Genomic DNA, 21,306 nt, shown 5'->3' on the forward strand with positions numbered 1-21,306 from the left:
CATTAGGTGCAGTATAGTTCCCCCACATTAGGTGCAGTATAGTCCCCCACATTAGGTGCAGTATAGTCCCCCACATTAGGTGCAGTATAGCTCCCCCACATTAGGTGCAGTATGGTCCCCCACATTAGGTGCAGTATAGTTCCCCACATTATGTGCAGTATAGTTCCCCCACATTAGGTGCAGTATAGTCCCCCACATTATGTGCAGTATAGTCCCCCACATTAGGTGCAGTATAGTCCCCCACATTAGGTGCAGTACAGTTCCCCCACAGACATATAGCCTTCAGTCAAATACAGTGTATGGCTGAAGGCTGTATGCCTGTTTACTGCCCCACTTCAGTATTCCGACCACCACTCCGGGGTCACGATCTACTGCTATGGCCTATGGGCCATAGCAGTAGCCTACTGCTATGGCCCATAGGCCATAGCAGTAGATCGTGACCCCGGAGTGGTGGTCGGAATACTGAAGATGTGCGCGTCCTCCTCACCGCTCGCTCCCTCCGCTCTGTTACTATGGGCCATGCATGGGACGTCAGTGACGTCCCTGCGTGCGCTACCTCCTGGCAGCCCCTGTTTTTTTTAAGTTAACGCGGGGTCGGTGGCCGCAGAGAGGTAACCGGGGCATCCTTGTGTCCCGAAAAGATTTTTCGGGACACAGGGATGTCCCTAATGTGACTGGGGCCCCAGCACATCTGCACGCAGCCACATCTCAAAGCGGCCCCAGGGCCGGCAGCCCAGCAGGAAATTTCCCGGTATCCTGGTAGGCCAGTCCGGCCCAGGCAGGACATAGTTCAGTCTTACTACAGGTAACTGTGGGTGGAGAATTAGTTAAAGAAGCACACCGGGAATTAAAGGGGTACTCCACTGGACAGCGTTCGGAAGTAAATGTTCCGAACGCTATTTTTGCGCTGTGGGGGTCGGCCACGCCCCTCGTGACATCACGTCCACGCCCCCTCGATGCAAGTCTATGCGAAAACAGCATTCGGGCCCACCGGCAGGATTTGAATATTCATGGACGCTGGTCATGTGAGCACTCAGCAGGCACAAGTGCTCATGTGACCAGTGAACATGAATATTCAAATACAGATGGCAGGCCCGCCTCCAGCTCGCAATTCAGCGCAGAAAGAAGAGGATCTTCAGAGAGACTGGGCACCTGATTGCAGGCATGTATATGAGTCACAGACCCCACATCGGTCTCCTGTTCACCCACACTATAACCCGGTGTATTGGATTTAGTGTGGGTGAACGTTTTCCTTTAATGTTGTGTCCCCTCAAAATGACTCAACACCAGCCATTAACATCTAAATTTTGCCAACAAAAGTGGAAATGTCCAAATTGGGCCCAAAGTGTCAATATTTTGTGTGGCCACCATTATTTTCCAGCACTGCTTAGGTCTCTTGGGCATGAGTTCACCAGAGCTTCACAGGTTGTCACTGGAGTCCTCTTCTACTCCTCCTTGACGACATCACAGATCTGGTGGATGTTAGAGACCATGTCCGCTTCCACCTTCTCTTTGAGGAAAACCCACAGATGCTCAACAGGGGTTAGGTCTTGAGACATGCGTATGTGAGAAACTTTAAGGAAATTGCATAATTATCAATCCTCTAATATAAACTTATTACCAAAATTCACCCCACTATGGACAGAAGCAATACAATAATAACCTTAAAGGATAACTCCGGGATGTACAACTTATCCCCTATCCTAAGGATATGGGATAAGTGTTAGATCGCTGGGAGTCCGACCACTGGGGCCCCCCGCGATCTCCCGCATGGAGCCCCGGCTCCCTGCATGAAACTAGCGTTTTTGGCCACAGCACGAAGCTGTGGCCAACACGCCCCCTCCATGCAGCTCTATGGGATAGCCGGAGATTGCCGGAAGCAGCGCTCCGGCTCTCCCATAGAGCTGCATGGAGGGGGCGTGTCGGCCGCCGCTTCCTGCAGTGGTCGAAAATGCTCTTTTCATGCAGGGAGCTGGGGCACCGTTCGGGAGATCGCGGGGGGCCCCAGCGGTCGGACCCCCAGTGATCTAACACTTATCCCCTATCCTTAGCATAGGGGATAGGTTGTACATCCCGGAGTTACCCTTTAAATGGTTCTAGTTGTTTTGGCAGATTGGTACAGCACCATATTTCCTTTAGCAATAATTGTAGGATACAACACACTGGTAAAACACACTATGCCCTATAGTATAGTTTCCCATTACATCATTGCATTGCATTTCACTGATCTGTGTTTTATTCCAATAGATGGAGGTTATCAGAATATATACATAGCTTTTTATTTGCCATTCGTGAGAACCCAGTGATTATAGATGTATATTAGCATGTTATGTTCTTTAATGACATGGGCACGGCCTGTAATTTTAAGCCTTCTTGCCGTAATCTTCTTCCTCTCTGTTAACCCTTTCGGAATGAGACGTTAGATGTTATTAACTCACGAACAGCTGCATTATTTTGCATCATCCATGTTTGCTGGTGCTAAGCTGTATCTTGTCTGCGTGACTTGGCAGGGGATGCGATTCAGCTTACCAGTGCTTAGTGGATCTGTTCTGCCGTATAGTTTTAATTGCTGTCAGAAGCTGAAAATAAAGTATGTAATCCTTCAGGAACCACCAAAGCAATTTCTAAAAAACAAAACACAAAAAAATTATATATATATATATATATATATATATATATATATATATATATATATACATTTATGAAAAATGACTATAGTGCAGGACTGTCATAATAGTCATTTTTCTAAATGACTTTGATTTTAACATCCTGCTATATCTCCATAACCTACAATTCTTTACTTTTACCAGTGGAGGAGGCACTGTAGGGAAATGGGGCATGTCCTTTGTTGTTATTATTAGCTGATTCGATAGCGGGAGCTTTAAGTCATTTTGTGATCGGCATAACTGATAGAAATCACAGTGGTCCAAATAGTATAAATGTTTAAAGCAGTGTTTCCCAACCAGGGCGCCACCAGCTGTTGCAAAACTACAACTTCCAGCATGCCTGGACAGCCTTTTCCTTTGGCTGTCCGGGCATGCTGGGAGTTGTAGTTTTGCAACAGCTGGAGGCACCCTGGTTGGGAAACACCAGCTTAGAGGAAAAGGCCATCTTTGCAAGCCATTTTATTACTCCGATGCATCATACATGAAAATGAAAAAATGAATCAACTTGGCAATTAATGTAATTGTTTATTAAAAGTCTCCTATCATTATGTGCCTACAGCTCTTATTAATATCTATGAGTCTCCATGGTAACACTGATACAATCTGATACTAGAGATATATGTAAATAGCCATTTATCTGTCCCTTTAGATTTGCAAACCACATGAATGTTAGGAGCAAGGAGGAGGGACAAAGATGATAGTATAATTGCAGCATCAGACTACATAGGATTTGCTCGTAGTCTGTTGCTATGGAGATGCATAGATCTCTATGAGAGCTAGAAAAAAAGATGCATCATAGAAATAAAAAACATAAAAAGAGTTTTTAATTTTGCAAGTCACTGTCTGATGGCTCAAGTCCTGCAGGAATGCATGGGAACCGAGTTCCTGCACTTTTTCCATAGCAGGAACCAAGTTCCCATTAGCAGGTGTCTTGCAGGAGCAGCCCTTGAGTGGAAATCTTGGGTGAGTTCCCACACTTTTTTTTCTCAGGATTTGACCCCTGCTGATAACCCATAATCCATTTATAAAACTAATGTGGCTACTAGTTTCAGGTTTAGCTACATGCTGTTTCTTAACACAGACAGATAATCTTATAATATTAGAGATTCAGGTTTATGTATGCTGGTAAGTAATGTCAAGTGCTGGAAAAAGGACAGATTATTTTTGGCAAATGACATGTAATAGATTGCTGACCATTACTGCCCGCTCCCGCAAGGTGTGTGTTCCACTCCTGCCCACTCCTGCTAAATTGTTTTACACTATTATCTACTAAATGCCCATAAAACTTCTCTTGATATTATCTATGCTACAACTTAACTTTTATTAAAATATGTCCTTATATAGATTATCATGAGCCAAAAATAAATGTAGTTTTAAGAACCCGATCTCTTATATCAAGGAAATGTACAGAAAAATCTTGTGACCATTTGTAACTACTTGCAACAGATGACAAACTGAGTAGCAGGTGGCAGGAGATGTTTGGGTATTAGCAGCGTTCAGGGTAGAGGGGACACATGCAGAGTGATGATCAGGGCAGTGCCCAGACGGTATCAGCCTTCACCTGATCTGCACTGTCTGGACGTTACGGTATTAGGAGCAATAGCTAAAAGTCTGTGTCAGTGGGTCAGTCAGACACGGCATTAGCAATCACAGACGCCAAGTGTTATCCAACATGTGCACCGTCAATATCTATTGTCCCTTGTCATCTGCAAGTCTATATCTGCAGACATTATTAAATTACTAGACTGATACATTGTTTTAAGAAATCTATGAGCCGAAAAATGCTAATTTTTTTTACATTTGTACATTACAAAAATGTACATTTTTTTACATTTATTACATGGTCACTGTCAGATACAAAAACTTTTTATATGTTGTACATCTTGGCAAAACATTAATGTCTCTAATATACTTCATAAGAAAATGTTATTTCCTTTTTTATAGAAATCATGGCTTATAAAATCATGGCTTTGTCCAAGCTGAAGCACAGGCATGGACAAAGTCCAGTAAGTGAGGGTGGACTACACTCCCCTGTGCTCTCTCCTGTCTCATAGGACAGGAGAGAGCACTGAGGAGTCCTATTAAACAGGAGAGAGTACAGAGGAGTGCTATTAGACAAGAGAGAGCACAGAGGAGTACTATCAGACAGGAGAGAGCACAGAGGAGTGCTATCAGACAGGAGAGAGCACAGAGGAGTACTATTAGACAGGGGAGAGCACAGAGGAGTCCTACCAGACAGGAGAGAGCACAGAGGAGTGCTACCAGACAGGAGAGAGCACAGAGGAGTACTATTAGACAGGGGAGAGCACAGAGGAGTGCTATCAGACAGGAGAGAGCACAGAGGAGTGCTATCAGACAGAAGAGAGCACAGAGGAGTGCTATCAGAAAGGAAAGAGCACAGAGGAGTCCTATCAGGAGAGAGCACAGAGGATTCCTATCATACAGGAGAAAGCACAGAGGAGTACTATCAGACAGGAGAGAGCACAGAGGAGTCCCATCAGACAGGAGAGAGCACAGAGGAGTCCCATCAGACAGGAGAGAGCACAGATGAGTGCTAACAGGGGTCAAGTCCTTGGAAAAATAGTGTAGGAACTTACCCAAGATTTCCACTCAAGGGCTGATCCTGCAGGACTCCTGCTAATGAAAACAGTCTTCCTGCTATGAAAAAAAGTGCAGGAACTCCGTTCCCATGCTTCCCTGCAGGACTTGAGCCCTGAGTGCTATCATACGAGAGAGCACAGAGAAGTCCTATCAGACTTGAGAGGGCACAGAGGAGTACTATCAGACAGGAGAGAGCACAGAGGAGTACTATTAGACAGGAGAGAGCACAGAGGAGTACTATCAGACAGGAGAGAGCACAGAGGAGTACTATCAGACAGGAGAGAACACAGAGCAGTATTATCAGACAGGAGAGAGCACAGAGGAGTCCTATCAGACAGGAGAGAGCACAGAGGAGTACTATCAGACAGGAGAGGGCACAGAGGAGTGGTATGAGACAGGAGAGAGCACAGAGGAGTACTATCAGACAGGAGAGAGCACAGAGGAGTGCTATCAGACAGGAAAGAGCACAGAGGAGTCCTATCAGACAGGAGAGAGCGCAGAGGAGTAATATCAGACAGGAGAGAGCACAGAGGAGTATTATCAGGCAGGAGAGAGAGCACAGAGGAGTACTATCAGACAGGAGAGAGCACAGAGGAGTATTATCGGACAGGAGAGAGCACAGAGGAGTGCTATCAGACAGGAGAGAGCACAGAGGAGTATTTTCAGACAGGAGATAGCACAGAAGAGTGCTATCAGACAGGAGAGAGCACAGAGGAGTCCTATCAGACGGGAGAGAGCACAGAGGAGTACTATCAGAGAGGAGAGAGCACAGAGGAGTACTATCAGAGAGGAGAGAACACAGAAGAGTATTATCAGACAGGAGAGAGCACAGAGGAGTGCTATCAGACAGAAGAGAGCACAGAGGAGTCCTATCAGACAGGAGAGAGCACAGAGGAGTGCTATCAGACAAGAGAGAACACAGAGGAGTGCTATCAGAAAGGAGAGAGCACAGAGGAGTACTATCAGACAGGAGAGAGCACAGAGGAGTACTATTAGACAGGAGAGATCACAGTGGAGTCCTATCAGACAAGAGAGAGCACAGAGGAGTATTATCAGACAGGAGAGAGCACAGAGGAGTAGTATCAGACAGGAGAGAGCACACAGGAGTATTATCAGACAGGAGAGAGCACAGAGGAGTATTATCAGACAGGAGAGAGCACAGAGGAGTACTATCAGACAGGAGAGAGCACAGAGGAGTACTATCAGACAGGAGAGAGCAAAGATGAGTACTATCAGACAGGAGAGAGCACAGAGGAGTATTATCAGACAGGAGAGAGCACAGAGGAGTAGTATCAGACAGGAGAGAGCACACAGGAGTATTATCAGACAGGAGAGAGCACAGAGGAGTATTATCAGACAGGAGAGAGCACAGAGGAGTAATATCAGACAGGAGAGAGCACAGAGGAGTGCTATCAGACAGGAGAGAGCACAGAGGAGTGTTATCGGACAGGAGAGAGTGCAGAGGAGTACTATCAGACAGGAGAGAGCACAGAGGCGTCCTATCAGACAGGAGAGAGCACAGAGGAGTCCTATCAGACAGGAGAGAGCACAGAGGAGTCCTATCAGACAGGAGAGAGCACAGAGGAGTCCTATCAGACAGGAGAGAGCACAGAGGAGTACTATCAGACAGGAGAGAGCACCAATTTACTTGGGCAGTGTCAAAGTGGTTGGAATTCAAACCATTGGTTGGGTAGGCCTTGAATTAGTAGCTACTCATGAAATTAAGTAGGAGTATAAATAAATGTTTGAAATTCCCCCTTCCCCCCCAGTTCCCCTCCTTCTTTATCCGTTATCTCTAAGCCCCATCCCGCCTCCTCCTGATTTCCATCCTCTGCTTTACCTTCTTAAATTCTGTTCACAAAAATTTTTTTTCCTTCGTTCTTTTTCTGGTTTGTTTAATTACATTTTTTATTAATTCTTTATTCTTTTCATTTCCTCTTGGGACCATCTTGGGGCCATCTTGGGAGATGCTATGGGGTGTGGGTGATGCTAATTGGAGGCGTAATAATTTTCTTTTGTATGTTGTGTAAGTTGTGCATGTTGTAAAGATTTTAAAATTAAATAGTTTAAAAAAAATGTTTTCAAAATATCCTTTTTCTTTCCCCAGTGATATAGTTATGGTCAGTGCATCAGATATTGCCACAAGTGTTCTCTGTATGGGATATCCCTAAATCACCTGTTGGGGGTACTTAAGGACTCCCCATAGGAACCACTGGTCTAGAATGAAGCCACAAGTCCTGCCCTTCTCATAGCACAATGCTAGCTAACCAGTTTGGGCATTTTTTGATTGAAAATAACTTTATTAGCAATCCATGGTCAATCACTTATACAATAAATAATACATTCACTATACATAGCATGACAGCACACTATACAGCACAGGATCCCCACGCTATACAACATACAACATGCTACACTAACATTTCTGCTTACAGTAGAAATGTTTAAAAAAAAAACTGTATATACAATATCCAACAACAAAACATAGGGGACCGCGATAGGGCAAAGGAGTTGGAAAAATGAGAGAGGAGGGGAGATCACAGGCCTGAAGCTTCATTGAAAGACAAAAGACACACAAGAGAGAAGGAAACGTGAGTTAAAGGGGTACTCCGGTGGAAAACAATTTTTTTTTAATCAACTGGTGGCAGAAAGTTAAACAGATTTGTAAATTACTTCTATTTAAAAATCTTAATCCTTCTAGTACTTATCAGCTGCTGTTTGCTCCACAGGAAGTTATTTTCTTTTTGAATTTCCTTTTTGTCTGACCACAGTGCTCTCTGCTGACATCTCTGTCCATGTCAGGAACTGTCCAAAGAAGGAGAAAATCCCCAAAGCAAATCTATCCTGCTCTGGACAGTTCCTGACATGGACAGAGGTGCCAGCAGAGAGCACTGTGGTTAGACAGAAAATAAATGTAAAAAGAAAAGCACTTCCTGTTAAGCATACAGCAGCTGATAAGTACTGGAAGGATTAAGATTTTTAAATAGAAGTTATTTACAAATCTGTTTAATTTTCTGGCACCAGTTGATTTAAGAATTTTTTTCCCCACCGGAATACCCCTTTAATCCTTTCCCTCCTCGACATCCGGACTGTCCAATGTGGGCATGGCCTAGTAAGTTTGCTTTCAGAGAATATTATTAACAATCTTGATAATTAATAATCGCTATTGAAGTTTCCCTCTAAGTCTCATGGAGATCTGGGCCTGTTCTAACCACAAAGCAGATTTACTGGGAGATGCAGACGATTAATCACATCAAGGTCTTCTATCTGTACCTCCAGGCTGTACATATAGCAAATGACTCAGGTGACTCCAGCTGTTTCCCTCTTCTGTTGCCAGGAGGAGAAAAGTACAAATTGTTGAATGATATAAACGATTCATTAAACATTCCAAACTGATTTTTATGAATGGCTCCATATACAAAAGTGTCTTTTCTATAGTTTGCCACATTCATAATGATACTCTCTTCTCAACCTTGAGGTATCTTGCTTGGATCGGCTGGACATACATAAAGAATTGGGTATGCTGAAATCCAAGGTGATGACTTCTTTTTTCCCTGAGAGCAGTACATTTTTGTCATGCTTTCCCATATTTAATGGTGGCCAATCCCACCAGGTCTAATGTGTATGGCTAGCTTAATTCAATACACTCCATGCCGGATGACTGGCGATGCGGGGCCGTGATGTTAACGGCCACGCCCCTACCATAGACTTGCATTGAGGGGGCCTGGCCGTGACGTCATGAGCCTCCGGCGCTGCACCCGTCGCTCTAAACGAATGCCGGGTACAGCAGGGAGGTCCCCAGCGGCAGGACCCCCGCGATCAGATATCTTATGCCCTATCCTTTGGATTGGGGATAAGATGTCTAGGGGCAGAGTACCCCTTTAACACTGCCCATGAAAATATTCACTGTCCTTTATAATGTTAGGGTTTATTTGGCCATACAAATAAGATGAAAGTCAATAAAACATAATTATCTTGGTAGGATTGGCTGATTCTTATGTGTTAGGGAGCGTCCTGAGCTGCCCAAAATGTACCCATGAGAATTACGCTGCTGCTAGAGGAGTCTGATTCCCCTTTAAGAGCTACTTTATTTGTACTTTTTATGTTTTTGAAGCCCTGAAAGAAGTTGGGAAGAGGGCAGGGATGGTTTCCTGAAAATATCTATGCAAAAATGTATTAATATGGTCACTGGTCGGTTTAATATCAATGAATGATCAAGGTCTTCTTGATGAATTGACAAGAACAGGGATATGCAGCCCTAATCTCCAACCACACACCCCTGTCCTTACCTACTTGGGGCACTTAACCTGAAAAGAGCAACCCCACCTGGGCACTTCCGGACTTAAATGCATTGACAGTAAAATACCAGAAGAAAATGTAGGTGAATACCTGGAGGGTACACAGTAGCAAGAGCAAAGTGCACGGCCTTGCAGTTGATGATAAGCCGGGGATGCTGTGCCCATTGCTGGAATGCAGCCATGTAAGTTTATGATAGGTTGGCCCCAGTCAGCACAGGTGCTGAAGCGAATTAATACTGGGCTTAAAAAAGGTTTAAGCAAGTCTGCACTGAAAGGCTGTGAGAATCCTCTGATGAGAGATGCAGTCTTGAGGTTGGAAGCCTCAAAAAGGGGACATTGTGAATAAGATGTCTGATCGCGGGGGCCTGCCGCTGGGGACCCCCGCGATCTCTCTGCTGCACCCAACGTTCGTTTAGAGCATTGGGTGCAGCTCCGGTGCAAGGCCCGCTTATTACATCATGGCCACGACCCCTCAATGCAAGTCTATAGGAGGGGCCGTCACATCCCCCTCCCATAGACTTGCATTGAGAGGGGGTGTTCCTGTTGTCACGAGCCTCCGCCCTGCATCGCCAGTCATCGGGACAGAGTGAAGTTTGCTCAATGCACCGGATGTCTGGGGTGCCGCAGTCGAGATCACGGGGGTCCCCAGTAGCAGGACCCACACGATCAGATATCTTATCCCCTATCCTTTAAATAGGGGATAAGATGTCTATCTTGTATCTCCTTACAATTTTTGGAGGCTGGTAGTTAACCATTTGTACAGAGGGGAGAGATTTTGGGGAGTTAGCACTTTGTATTGGTTTGTTCCTGAAGTCAAAGACTGTCTTTGTTTTGTTACTGGAAAAAAAAAACAGGAGAAACCCTTTTTAAACATTACTTGAGTATCTCTGACCACTATTTTGCCTCAATTTAATAGTGGAATTGGAATTTCCTTATATTTTTTTATCTTTCTCAATTTACAAAGTAACTCAACCCTGACATTTTTTCTTATCTTCGATTATATGTTAACCCAGCACCTTTATTGTACTCTCTGCAAGCAAACAAGCTTCCTTTGAGGAGGAAGTAGTAGGGGAATTTTACAAGCCTACTTACGTCATTTATCTGGAGCATACGTTAGAATGACTATGTTGCTAAAGAGCAGGAATTTAACAAATCCTACTAATTGTGAGGCCACTGCATCTAGATCTACATTTTTGTATAACTTTAAATTGATGACTATTAGGAAGCTACTTAAAAAGGAATTTGGCTAATGGACTGCTGAATGAAAAAATACATGGGCCTCAAGAGGGGATATAGGCAGATGGGTTATGGAATGTGGCACAGGTTCAGTGTCAGCAGTCCAGGTCATACACAGGAGGTTCAGCATAGTTCACATACTTTTGTTCTGGCAACACCACACTATTGCTCAGGCACAGGTGGACTTGGGGCAGCCTTTAAATAGGTATTGCCAAGCAGGGATAGGTGGAGGCCCTTTAAGTTGCAAACAGTGAACGCAACTGCAGCTACAGAGAAGGGAGCAGGAAGGTGACAAGCGAAGGAAGCCCAGACCAGATGGCGAGGAGGCAGATAAATCATTGTGGGCTAGTAGGTGGAGTGCCAGGACAGCCCATGTACCAGTGGGTGTTAACCTCTGGTGTTACAACTTTCCTGCATCTGATCAATAGAAAAAATAGACTCAGTACTTACCATGCTTAAAATGTAGATGGGAAATGTCTAGGACACCAAGGGGGGGTGGTGGTGTATTTACGAAAACTGCTTAATTCAGTGCAGTGGATATGCAGTGTGCATGAACAGTTGATTGTATGGTTTGATGAAGCATTACCTGAATATTACTGTATTGTATGTAAATTGCACTTTTAGACTAGTTTTTTTGCGCTTAGGTGTTTTTCTGTCATTTTCTTTTGAAAACTGTCACTGCAGTTTTTGAGCTAAAGCCAGAGGACAAGATCAAGACATTATTTTGTTTCATGGAATGGCATTCAGGCCATGCCCTCTTTCCTCCGGTTCAACATCCTTTTTCTCATGGGCCACCCCTCTTGCCGAGTGAGGCAAATTTTAAGGTTCTTTTTGGCCCAAAAGCATAATAAATTTGTCTCAAATACTGTACATAAGGCAAAGTAATGACGAGCCATTTCATAATGACTGCCATGAACTTTGCGCTGCTGAACTTGACTTCTAGTATTTACTACAAAACAAAAATGATTGAAACCAGCTTGACAGGTTTCATCAGGTCTACTTACTTACCCGACCATTACATTTTGAAGGGTTTCCTAAGGTTTCATGTACATAGCTGTGTCCATAATCACTTCTGGCTGATATTCCCCCTGGTGGGTGAACTTTAGAATAGGCAATCAATGGGTGACTGATAGGAGCCTGATCCCAAATGCCCCTACAACCAGCATTAATAAGAGGCCATGGCATATTGATGGCAGTACCAAGCACAGTGTGACTTTTGACAGTACAGCATCAAGAGTATGGTATACCCAGCCATATAGATGAAAGGTGCCAACTGATGGGGGTAGAAGCTCAGGCCCTCAATGATCACACATTGATGGCCCCCACGAAGGACAGATGATCATTATCAAAAATACCAAAGGTTTCATACTAAACTCACAAGTTACACAAAAGTTTCCAGATGTGATTACTTTTTTTTCCCCATCAGGAATCTTGCATAGAATAGAAGCTACACACAGAGAATAGCATGCAGACAATGGTTTGTAGTGTAAATGGTTGCCCTTGCAGTGCCTGAAAAGAATGTTACTGGCATGATTCCCCATTTGCATGCTACATATTTCGGATAATGAGAGAAAAAAATCTTTCTATGTCTGATAAACCATTCTACCCTAGCTGGAGGTTTCCGAAAACATGATCTGGTTGCCACGGACTTGGATGCATGTACTGGCAAAAAAAAAAAAAAAAGCAGTATCTGTGTCTCTATGCTAGTGTTTCCCAACCAGTGTGCCTCCAGCTGTTGCAAAACTACAACTCCCAGCATGCCCGGACAGCCTTTGGCTGTCCGGGCATGCTAGGAGTTGTAGTTTTGCAACAGCCGGAGGCACACTGGTTGTTAACCCCTTAAGGACCAAGCGTTTTTCAGTTTTTGCACTTGTACTTTTACATTTTAAAAATCATAACCCTTTCAATATTGCACCTAAAAATCCATATGATGGCTTTTTTTTTTTGCACCACTAATTCTATCTTTGTAATGACATCAGACAATATACCCAAAAATCGACAGCGAAATGGAGAAAAAAATCATTGTGCGACAAAATTTAAGAAAAAATGCCATTTTGTAACTTTTGGGGGCTTCCGTTTCTACGCTGTACATTTTTCGGTAAAAATGACACCTTATTATTATTCTGTAGGTCCATACGATTAAAATGATACCCTACTTATTTAGGTTTGATTTTGTCGTACTTCTGGAAAAGATCATATCTACATGCACGAAAATGTATATGTTTAAAATTGTCTTCTGACCCCTATAACTTTTTTTTCTCCACAAAGGGGACGGTATGAGGACTAATTTTTTGCGCCATCATCTGAAGTTTTTATCAGTACCATTTTTGTTTTGATCAGTCTTTTTGATCACTTTTTATTAATTTTTTTATGGTATAAAAAGTGACCAAAATAGGCTAGGGGAATTTTTTTTGCGTTCGCCATTGACCGTGCGGTTTAATTAACAATATATTTTTACTTATTTTTGTTCTTTTTTATTTAGAAAGATATGGGGTGTGTAGCTCACTCAACTGTCTGACCCGAGGTTAACTGGTTAGCCTAAATCCCAAAAGGCCTGGTACTATGTGCAAAGAATATACGGTATATTGTATAAAATAAGTTATTTAATAATAAGCTACTATATACAAAGCCAGTCCTCAAGGGGCAGTGGGGAAGAAGAAGGAGGAAAGAAGGTTAGGGGATAGATTATTGAAGAGAAGAAAATAATGATACTGGTGTTACGACGAGCGCTCCGGGTCCCTGCTCCTCCCCGGAGCGCTCGTGGCGTCTCTCTCTCTGCAGCGCCCCGGTCAGACCCGCTGACCGGGAGCGCTGCACTGACATTGCCGGCGGGGATGCGATTCGCATAGCGGGACGCGCCTGCTCGCGAATCGCATTCCAAGTCACTTACCCGTCCCGCTCCCCGGCTGTCATGTTCTGGCGCGCGCGGCTCCGCTCTCTAGGGCGCGCGCGCGCCAGCTCTCTAAGATTTAAAGGGCCAGTGCACCAATGATTGGTGCCTGGCCCAATCAGCCTAATTAGCTTCCACCTGCTCCCTGTCTATATTACCTCACTTCCCCTGCACTTCCTTGCCGGATCTTGTTGCCTTGTGCCAGTGAAAGCGTTTAGTGTTGTCCAAAGCCTGTGTTCCAGATCTCCTGCTATCCTTATTGACTACGAACCTTGCCGCCTGCCCCGACCTTCTGCTACGTCTGACCTTGCCTCTGCCTAGTCCTTCTGTCCCACGCCTTCTCAGCAGTCAGCGAGGTTGAGCCGTTGCCGGTGGATACGACCTGGTTGCTACCGTCACAGCAAGTCCATCTGGCTTTGCGGCGGGCTCTGGTGAAAACCAGTAGCAACCCTAGAACTGGTCCACCGACACGGTCCACGCCAATCCCTCGTTGACACAGAGGATCCACATCCAGCCTGCCGAATCGTAACAACTGGGAGTGGGATAAATATGGTATAAGTAATAATATATGGTAAAGTAATAAAATATAAATATAATAATATAATAAACCTGAATCAGGGATAAATTAGATATACATTTATTAATAACCAATAGGATAAAATATACACATCTGGGCAGGGCCCTTGCACCAGATGTGAGCTGAATAAAATTAAAATTAATATCTAAAAAATGTAATTATTAACAATAATATAATATATCAACCACCTATATATATTTAAAGTCCATTTAGCCTGATAAGATGTTGTGGATTGCAGAAAGTATGCGGAGAAGAAATTGTTGGTATGTAAAATGAATGAGCCCAACAGTTCTCAATAGCTGGTAGATCCGTGCATAAGTTCAAGGAGCGATGTAGCCAGATGCAGTACACAGTAACACATGTAGCAAAATGTTTCAATAGAAATGATACCTGCAAGCCGCAATAGGTCTGTTTGATTACTCACGGTCTGTGCGGTCGGTTCTTATGGCTGACAGTCTCGGCAGAGAGGGCAGCGTTCGACACTGGCACAGAGTGGTGTCCTCCTTCTGTACAAGTAGGTGAGTCGACCTGGTTGTGCGGTCCTGATGGATGTAGTTGCAGGTTGGCACGGGTGGGCATCCGGCCGTGGTCTTACTTGATGGTAAGGGTAGATGAAGTCCCAGCAAGGACTTCATATGGTCTCTGGCGTCCTCGTGTTAGGACGCGCGTGCAATCCTGTAGTGGTGTGCAATATAAGGTGCTGCAGCGCTGCCAAGGGCTAAAAGGTTGGTTATAAAAGTTCTTTACAGTTCTTAATCGTGGTCAAAGGTGGTGATATTAAAAATTATAGGCTATACGCGTTTCAAGACCGTAGTCTCATTCCTCAGTAGCCGAAAATACATATCCTTATGCCGAGATTTCACCGCAGCGATCCCGAACAGCTCCGCTAAGCTAACAGGCAGTTTATTCTCCCATTTTAGACGCCACTATCAACTTTGATTGCGGCTTCTAAAGGGTTAATACCGTACATCAGCCCAATCAGCTGATAGCAACAGGGACCCCGCACATACGCGTCACAGATCGGGAGCCGGCCACAGGACGTAAATATATGTCAGTGATCGTTAAGGGGTTAAAAAAAAGCCATTTTTGCTCTTTAGCACATAATAGCTTCAGCGGGGGTTGTCACCTGTTGATTGTTGGCAGAAACCACATTTGTTTCATCCCAGTTATTCCATTCCAACAATGTATCCAAATATATTTAGGGATCAACTATCTGCTTTACTGGTAAGTATTCACAACAAAGTATAAGCAATGAAGATAATGCACTCACTGCTGGCCACGATGCAAGAAATTTCAAGCTTTGTTATCAAAGGAATGCAATAGCTTCGGTAGACAGGACAGGTACACAGGGAGTTCGCGTGTTACAGGTGATTACTCACAAAAGAAATAAAACCTTAGGCTCTTTTTTCAAAAATTTGCAAAAGAAAAATAAAATCAAATGTACAGCACAGAATTGGTTAACCGAAAGTACTCCAATAGGGAATTACAAGTGTCATAATTGTAATATCTGCAGTCAAAATGTGGTCAAAAATTGCTTTAGGTTGGGAGAAAATATAGTCACTGTACACAACTGATTACGTGTCAGACGATCTATGTAGTTTGATGATATCCGTGAAGAGAAATGAAAATATCGGCACTCACCAGTGTGACCTATGTAGTTTACTGCCTAATTTGGCGGTGTCAGTATTACTACATAGGTAAAACCAAGAGGAAACTCCTGGTGCCAGTAAAAGAACATTTTCGTTCTGTACGCACGGGAGTTGGAGCCTCTCGGTTTATAGCCCAAAATCGAGATGTTCATCAGAGTGATGTGTCTGTCATTAAATTTGCAAGGATTGAGAAAGTTGAAGTCCCACCTAGAGGGGGTGATAGAAACCTGTTGCTAATGGAGAGAGAAGCCCACTGGATAATCCGAGCCAATGCGCTCGGGCCATTGGGTCTAAATGATAAAAATGAAATGGGTGCATTTCTCCATTAGTCCTGCCAGCTGTTTGTTTTTATTGTGTTGTTTTTATGCTCACTGCAGGTTACTGCATAAAGACTCCACCTTGACATAGCTTCATCAGCACGGGCCAGAGGAAGCACCCTTGAGCGTGAAACTAGTTGCCGTCCCTCCGTCTTGCCCCTGACTCACCTGTAACAGGCGAGCTCCCTGTGTACCTGACCTGTCTACCGAAGCTTTTGCACTCCTTTGACAATAAAGCTTGACATTTCTTGCATCATTACCAGCGGTGAGTGCATTATCTACATTTCTCATACTTTGTTGTGAAAACTAACCTGTGGGCATTCTTGATAAGAGCACCTCCGTCTCCTATGCACTTTACATCAGGATTGATACAGAATTGCGCTTAAAGAATGTACATGTACATGCTGCCAAGGCTAATAAAATCATGGGGGGGCATCAATAGGGGCATAGATGCCCACGACAAGGAAATAATTCTACCACTGTACATATCACTAGTCAGACCACACATAGAATACTGTGTACAGTACTGGGCACCAGTGTACAAGAAAGATATAGTGGAGCTGGAGAGGGTTCAAAGACGGGCAACCAGGGTAATACGGGGAATGGGAGGACTACACTACCCAGAAAGATTATCAGAATTAAGGTTATTTAGTTTAGAAAAAAAGAAAGCTTAGGGGGAGACCTAATAACTATGTATAAATATATCAGGGGACGGTACAGAGATCTCTCCCATGATCTGTTTATACCCAGGACTGTATCAATAACACGGGGGCATCCTTAATGTTTAGAGGAAAGAAGGTTTCTACACCAGCACAGACGGGGATTCTTTACTGTAAGAGCAGTGAGACTGTGGAATTCTCTCCCGGAGGAGGTGGTCATGGTGAACTCTGTAAAAGAGTTCAAAGGGGGTTGGATGCATTTTTAGAGAATAATAACATTGCTGGTTATGTATACTAGATTTATAGGGACAGAAGGTTGATCCAGGGATTTATTCTGATGCCATATTTGGAGTCGGGAAGGAATTTATACCTCTAGTATGAGGGTTTTTTGCCTTCCTCTGGATCAACTCAGTAGGGACTTATTAGGGTTATAGGTTGAACTTGATGGACTCTGGTCTTTTTTCAACCTTATGAACTTTGTTACTATGTTACATTCTTTGGGTGGACGTACTTTCTTCTGGCGGAATTCTAACATGGAAAATGATGGGACTCTGCTGCAAGCGGCTTTCTGCAGCTGAATGTCAGCAGTGTGAACGTACCCACCATGCAGCTCCATTAATGTTATATTTTAATAGTTCAGATATTGCCACACAGAGATACCAAACCTTTTTTTGCATTTTAATTTTTTTTATTTATAATATGGAAAAAGGGGGCAAGTTGTAGTTTTATTAGGGGAGTTTTTTTTTAAAATATTTTTTAATATACTTTTTTACACTTTTATATGCAATGCTTTGATTACATATACTGATTGCAGCTAGGCTATCAATCATCATTGAGATCTGCACTCTACTTGTACAGCCTTCTCTATACAAGAAGATGGCAATGCAGCCAACACAAAGGTATTCAGTGGCGGGACCCCCGCGATCAGGCATCTTATCCCCTATCCTTTGGATAAGGGATAAGGTGTCTAAGCGCCTGAGTACCCCTATAACAGGTGTGGGACTTATTGCAAAGAACAAAAATTGATGATTCCCAGAAAAAAGGTGCATTAAGAATTTTGCTCCATGTCGTCTCCAAAAATTAGAATTGAGGAAAGACTACAGATGTACAATCGCCCACGAGGGAATTCCATGTGAGGGAAAAGAACAGGGAAACAATCTGGACACCACCACACCCTAGCCATCATTTTCGGGAGAGTCAGTGGAGATGACCACATGTCATCTTCATGTTAGGAACTGTCCAGAGCAGGATTGGTTTGCTATTAGGATTTGCTCCTACTCTGGACAATTCCTGATATGGACAGAGGTGTCAGCAGAGAGCACTGTGGACAGATAGAAAATAAATGAAAAAAGAAAATAACTTTCTGTGGAGCATAGAGCAGCTAATAAGTTCTGAAAAGATTAAGATTTTTAAATAGAAGTTATTTACAAATCTGTATTTGTTTGCCAGCGGGGTACCCCTTTAAGAGCATGGAGTATTTGTAACTTTTGCCTTGTAGCACAGCTCTAACTTCTAACTTTTCTGCTGCAAATTAAAAAGGGGGCAGGCTCTCCATGAAAAATTTTTAGCAGCAGAAACTCTACTGCAGAAAATCAGCTGCAGACCTTATATAGGATCTGCAGCAGATTATCAACAGGGTAAATCCTCAGCTGAAAATCTGCTGTAAACAGCCTGCCCATAGCCTGCCCTCTTCCAAATACACAGCAGAAAACACACTGCGAGTTTAAAAGGTAAGAGCTTATTTCTTCCACAAACAGCACCACCCCTATCTTCAGGCTCTGTGTGGTATTACAACTGGGCTGTATTCGCTTTATCAGAACTGAGCGGCAATATCACACACAGCCTGTGGACAGTTGTGATGCTGTTTCAATTCCTGGATAACTCCTTTTATTTGAGAATTAAACATTTTACTAGAAGTGGGTGGAATTTCAAAGCTGGCACATTTAATTTCTAAACTAGGAAATGTATTTGCATATGGTAATCTTTAAAAAATCATAAACAACCTGCAAATTCAACAATTGTTCTTATCATTAAAATAAATACTTAAAGGGTAGCTCCCACCATCCTATATATTTTTTTCTGTCCCTGCCTATTACCAATCTATCCCTAACCCTCTCCCTGTTTTAAATTTTTATTTTTACTATATTAAAAATAACTTTTTTTCTGCCTGGTAGTGTGCTCACTACCAGGCAGACTTCCCCAGCAGGCACCACGTCACTGATGCCTGCTGGGGGGTACTTCCGCCCTTAGTTCATCTACACAGGGTGCCTCCAGCTGTTTCACCACTACAACTCCTAGCTTGCCCTGACATCTATTGGCTGTCAGGGCATGCTGGGAGTTGAAGTATTGAAACAGCTGGAGGCACCCTGTGTAGATAAACTATTAGTTAGTTACAAGCGGAGCTACGGCGCTAGCCCATTCCCTCCCCCCCCGCTACGGCGCTAGCCCGTTCCCTCCCCCCCGCATACCCCGTTCCCTCCATCACAAACCCCCCTCCCGCATACCCCGTTCCCTCATTACACTTACAGCTACTGCAGAGTCCGGCAGCGGGCGTGCAGGAACAGCGGCGGCGATGAGGCGGCGGCGATGTGCGGGAGGAGTGGCCTCCCAGCCAGTGGCTGGGGAGCCAATGCGCTAGCTCCCACCTGGCTGATTGACAGGCAGGGAGCGAGTGCAGCCTAACTGAAAAAGGACTGATTGCCACTCCAAAATCAGTCCTTTTTCAGGCGTGACGTCACGCCAGGCTGCAGCCGGCCACTAGGAGGGTGACCCCTAGTGGCTGGTTTTTAAATGTAGATTAAACCATTTTAATGAAAAAATAAATAATAAAAGTATATTAGAGATATGTTGTAGTACATAAGTACTACAACATATCAAAAAATAAAGTTGGTGCCAGTGCCCATTTAAATAAAAATCTATTAATTTCGATAGCAGAACATATTTGCTGCACTTTAAAATTGGATTGCTCATGTGTTACAGTAACTAAATGTATTAAATGTATTTTGTAAATGTCATTACTGACTACAATGCAATCTTTCTCCTTTTTACCAACAGTAAACCATACAGTGCCCAGGGACTGCATTTCCTTTTATTCTGTTCATGCTCTTTGTCAGAACATTACCCTTACGAGCTTCAATTATATTAAATGTCTGTCGTTGGGGCCTGGATTGAGCTGTTAGATTTGCTAGGTCTAATATTGAGATGATATTGTTATACCGGAGGTTTCTCCTGCCCTTGCCCGCTGGCACTGGTGTAATGAGCTGCCATTTTTCGATGTCCGCTTTAGAGGCTGGTATTAAAACTCCCCCTGCTGTGTTAGAGCTGATTAATTCTCATCTCACAAGCAGCTGCTGTGCTTCATCTACTATCTATAGCTCTCCTTAGAAGTGTGAATATGCTGTAACCAGTGTGAAAACAGTGACTTTGGATTTTTACCATCTTTTAACCCCTGAGATCGCCATGATGGACCATCGATGGGATAGACAAGGCTGGCAGAAATTCTAGATTGAAAAGTTGCATACATTTTATATTGTAGGCAATATGCAGATTATCATGACTATGGCACCTGTCAAAGGGTGGAATATATTAGACACCAAGTTAATGAAAGAAGAAAGAAATGGCGCACTAAAGTCCTGAGAACATTTCTCAATCCACATAAGAATCACAATAAATTCACTACATAATATAACACACTCCCAAGCAAAGGTAGTTTATGATAAGCGAGAGAACAAATTAACTTTAAACCCACAAGATATATTTCAGGATATCAAATGGAATTAAGAAAAATTACTTCATTAGTCATTAAGCTTGGCTGGCGACCAAACTTAATGACTAATCTGGCACAGATATATAGTACATCAAAGTCCGTTGGTATGTCAGGGTAGTTATTAGAGATTACACTTCAATCCTAGGGGCACTCTAATAGAGGGGTTCCCAAGCGTTAAATCCTCCACCCATTGTAGAAAACAATTAGATTTAACCTTGCCTCCACTATTTCCTGCTCTCTGCTTGAACCGCCCTATACAGATCATAGTCCGATAAATCCAGTGTGTGAAAACTTGTCATGAAGGAGGATCATGACATGATTTACTCCAGTCTGTGCATGTCCAGCCACTACATGAAGCACAAAGGGTCACTAATAAGACATGGCTAATAGCAAGAAGTGTACTGAAGGGGTACAGCTGGCACTACCGATAAGCTACAATTCCCCCTGATGCACTGCTACAACAACTTCCCCGCAGTCCGTAGATCGGTGCTCAGTCCCGTAGTAAGAAAACAGCTAATATATAAACAAATAGAAGTGAAGCGGACTGCAACTCACTGTAATCCACGGCTTCTTTATTGGCTTGGACGGGTGCAATGGCAAACAGGTTGTTACGCCGAGCGCTCCGGGTCCCCGCTCCTCCCCGGAGC

The 21,306-nt window shown here is 43.6% G+C and overlaps 1 protein-coding gene across 5 annotated transcripts in view; it reads left to right on the forward strand.

Moving 5' to 3' along the window:
- Positions 1–21,306, forward strand: part of LOC130285476 (parvalbumin beta-like) — a 179,185-nt gene that overhangs the window by 25,197 nt on the left and 132,682 nt on the right. The window contains exon 2 of one of the 5 annotated variants that reach the window (XM_056536917.1): positions 16,295–16,499. The exons of 2 other annotated variants lie outside the window; for them this stretch is intronic. Coding sequence is in view for 1 of the 3 variants with exons in the window: in XM_056536914.1 (XP_056392889.1) it covers positions 14,713–14,786 (74 nt within the window). In the remaining 2 variants the exon portion in view is untranslated. Of the gene's footprint in view, positions 1–14,671; positions 14,787–16,294; positions 16,500–21,306 lie in introns of those variants that run through there. 2 more of the 5 variants (XM_056536914.1, XM_056536919.1) reach the window with 2 other exon arrangements.

The sequence above is a fragment of the Hyla sarda genome, chromosome 8 (assembly GCF_029499605.1).
Source record: "Hyla sarda isolate aHylSar1 chromosome 8, aHylSar1.hap1, whole genome shotgun sequence".
NCBI lineage: Eukaryota > Metazoa > Chordata > Amphibia > Anura > Hylidae > Hyla > Hyla sarda.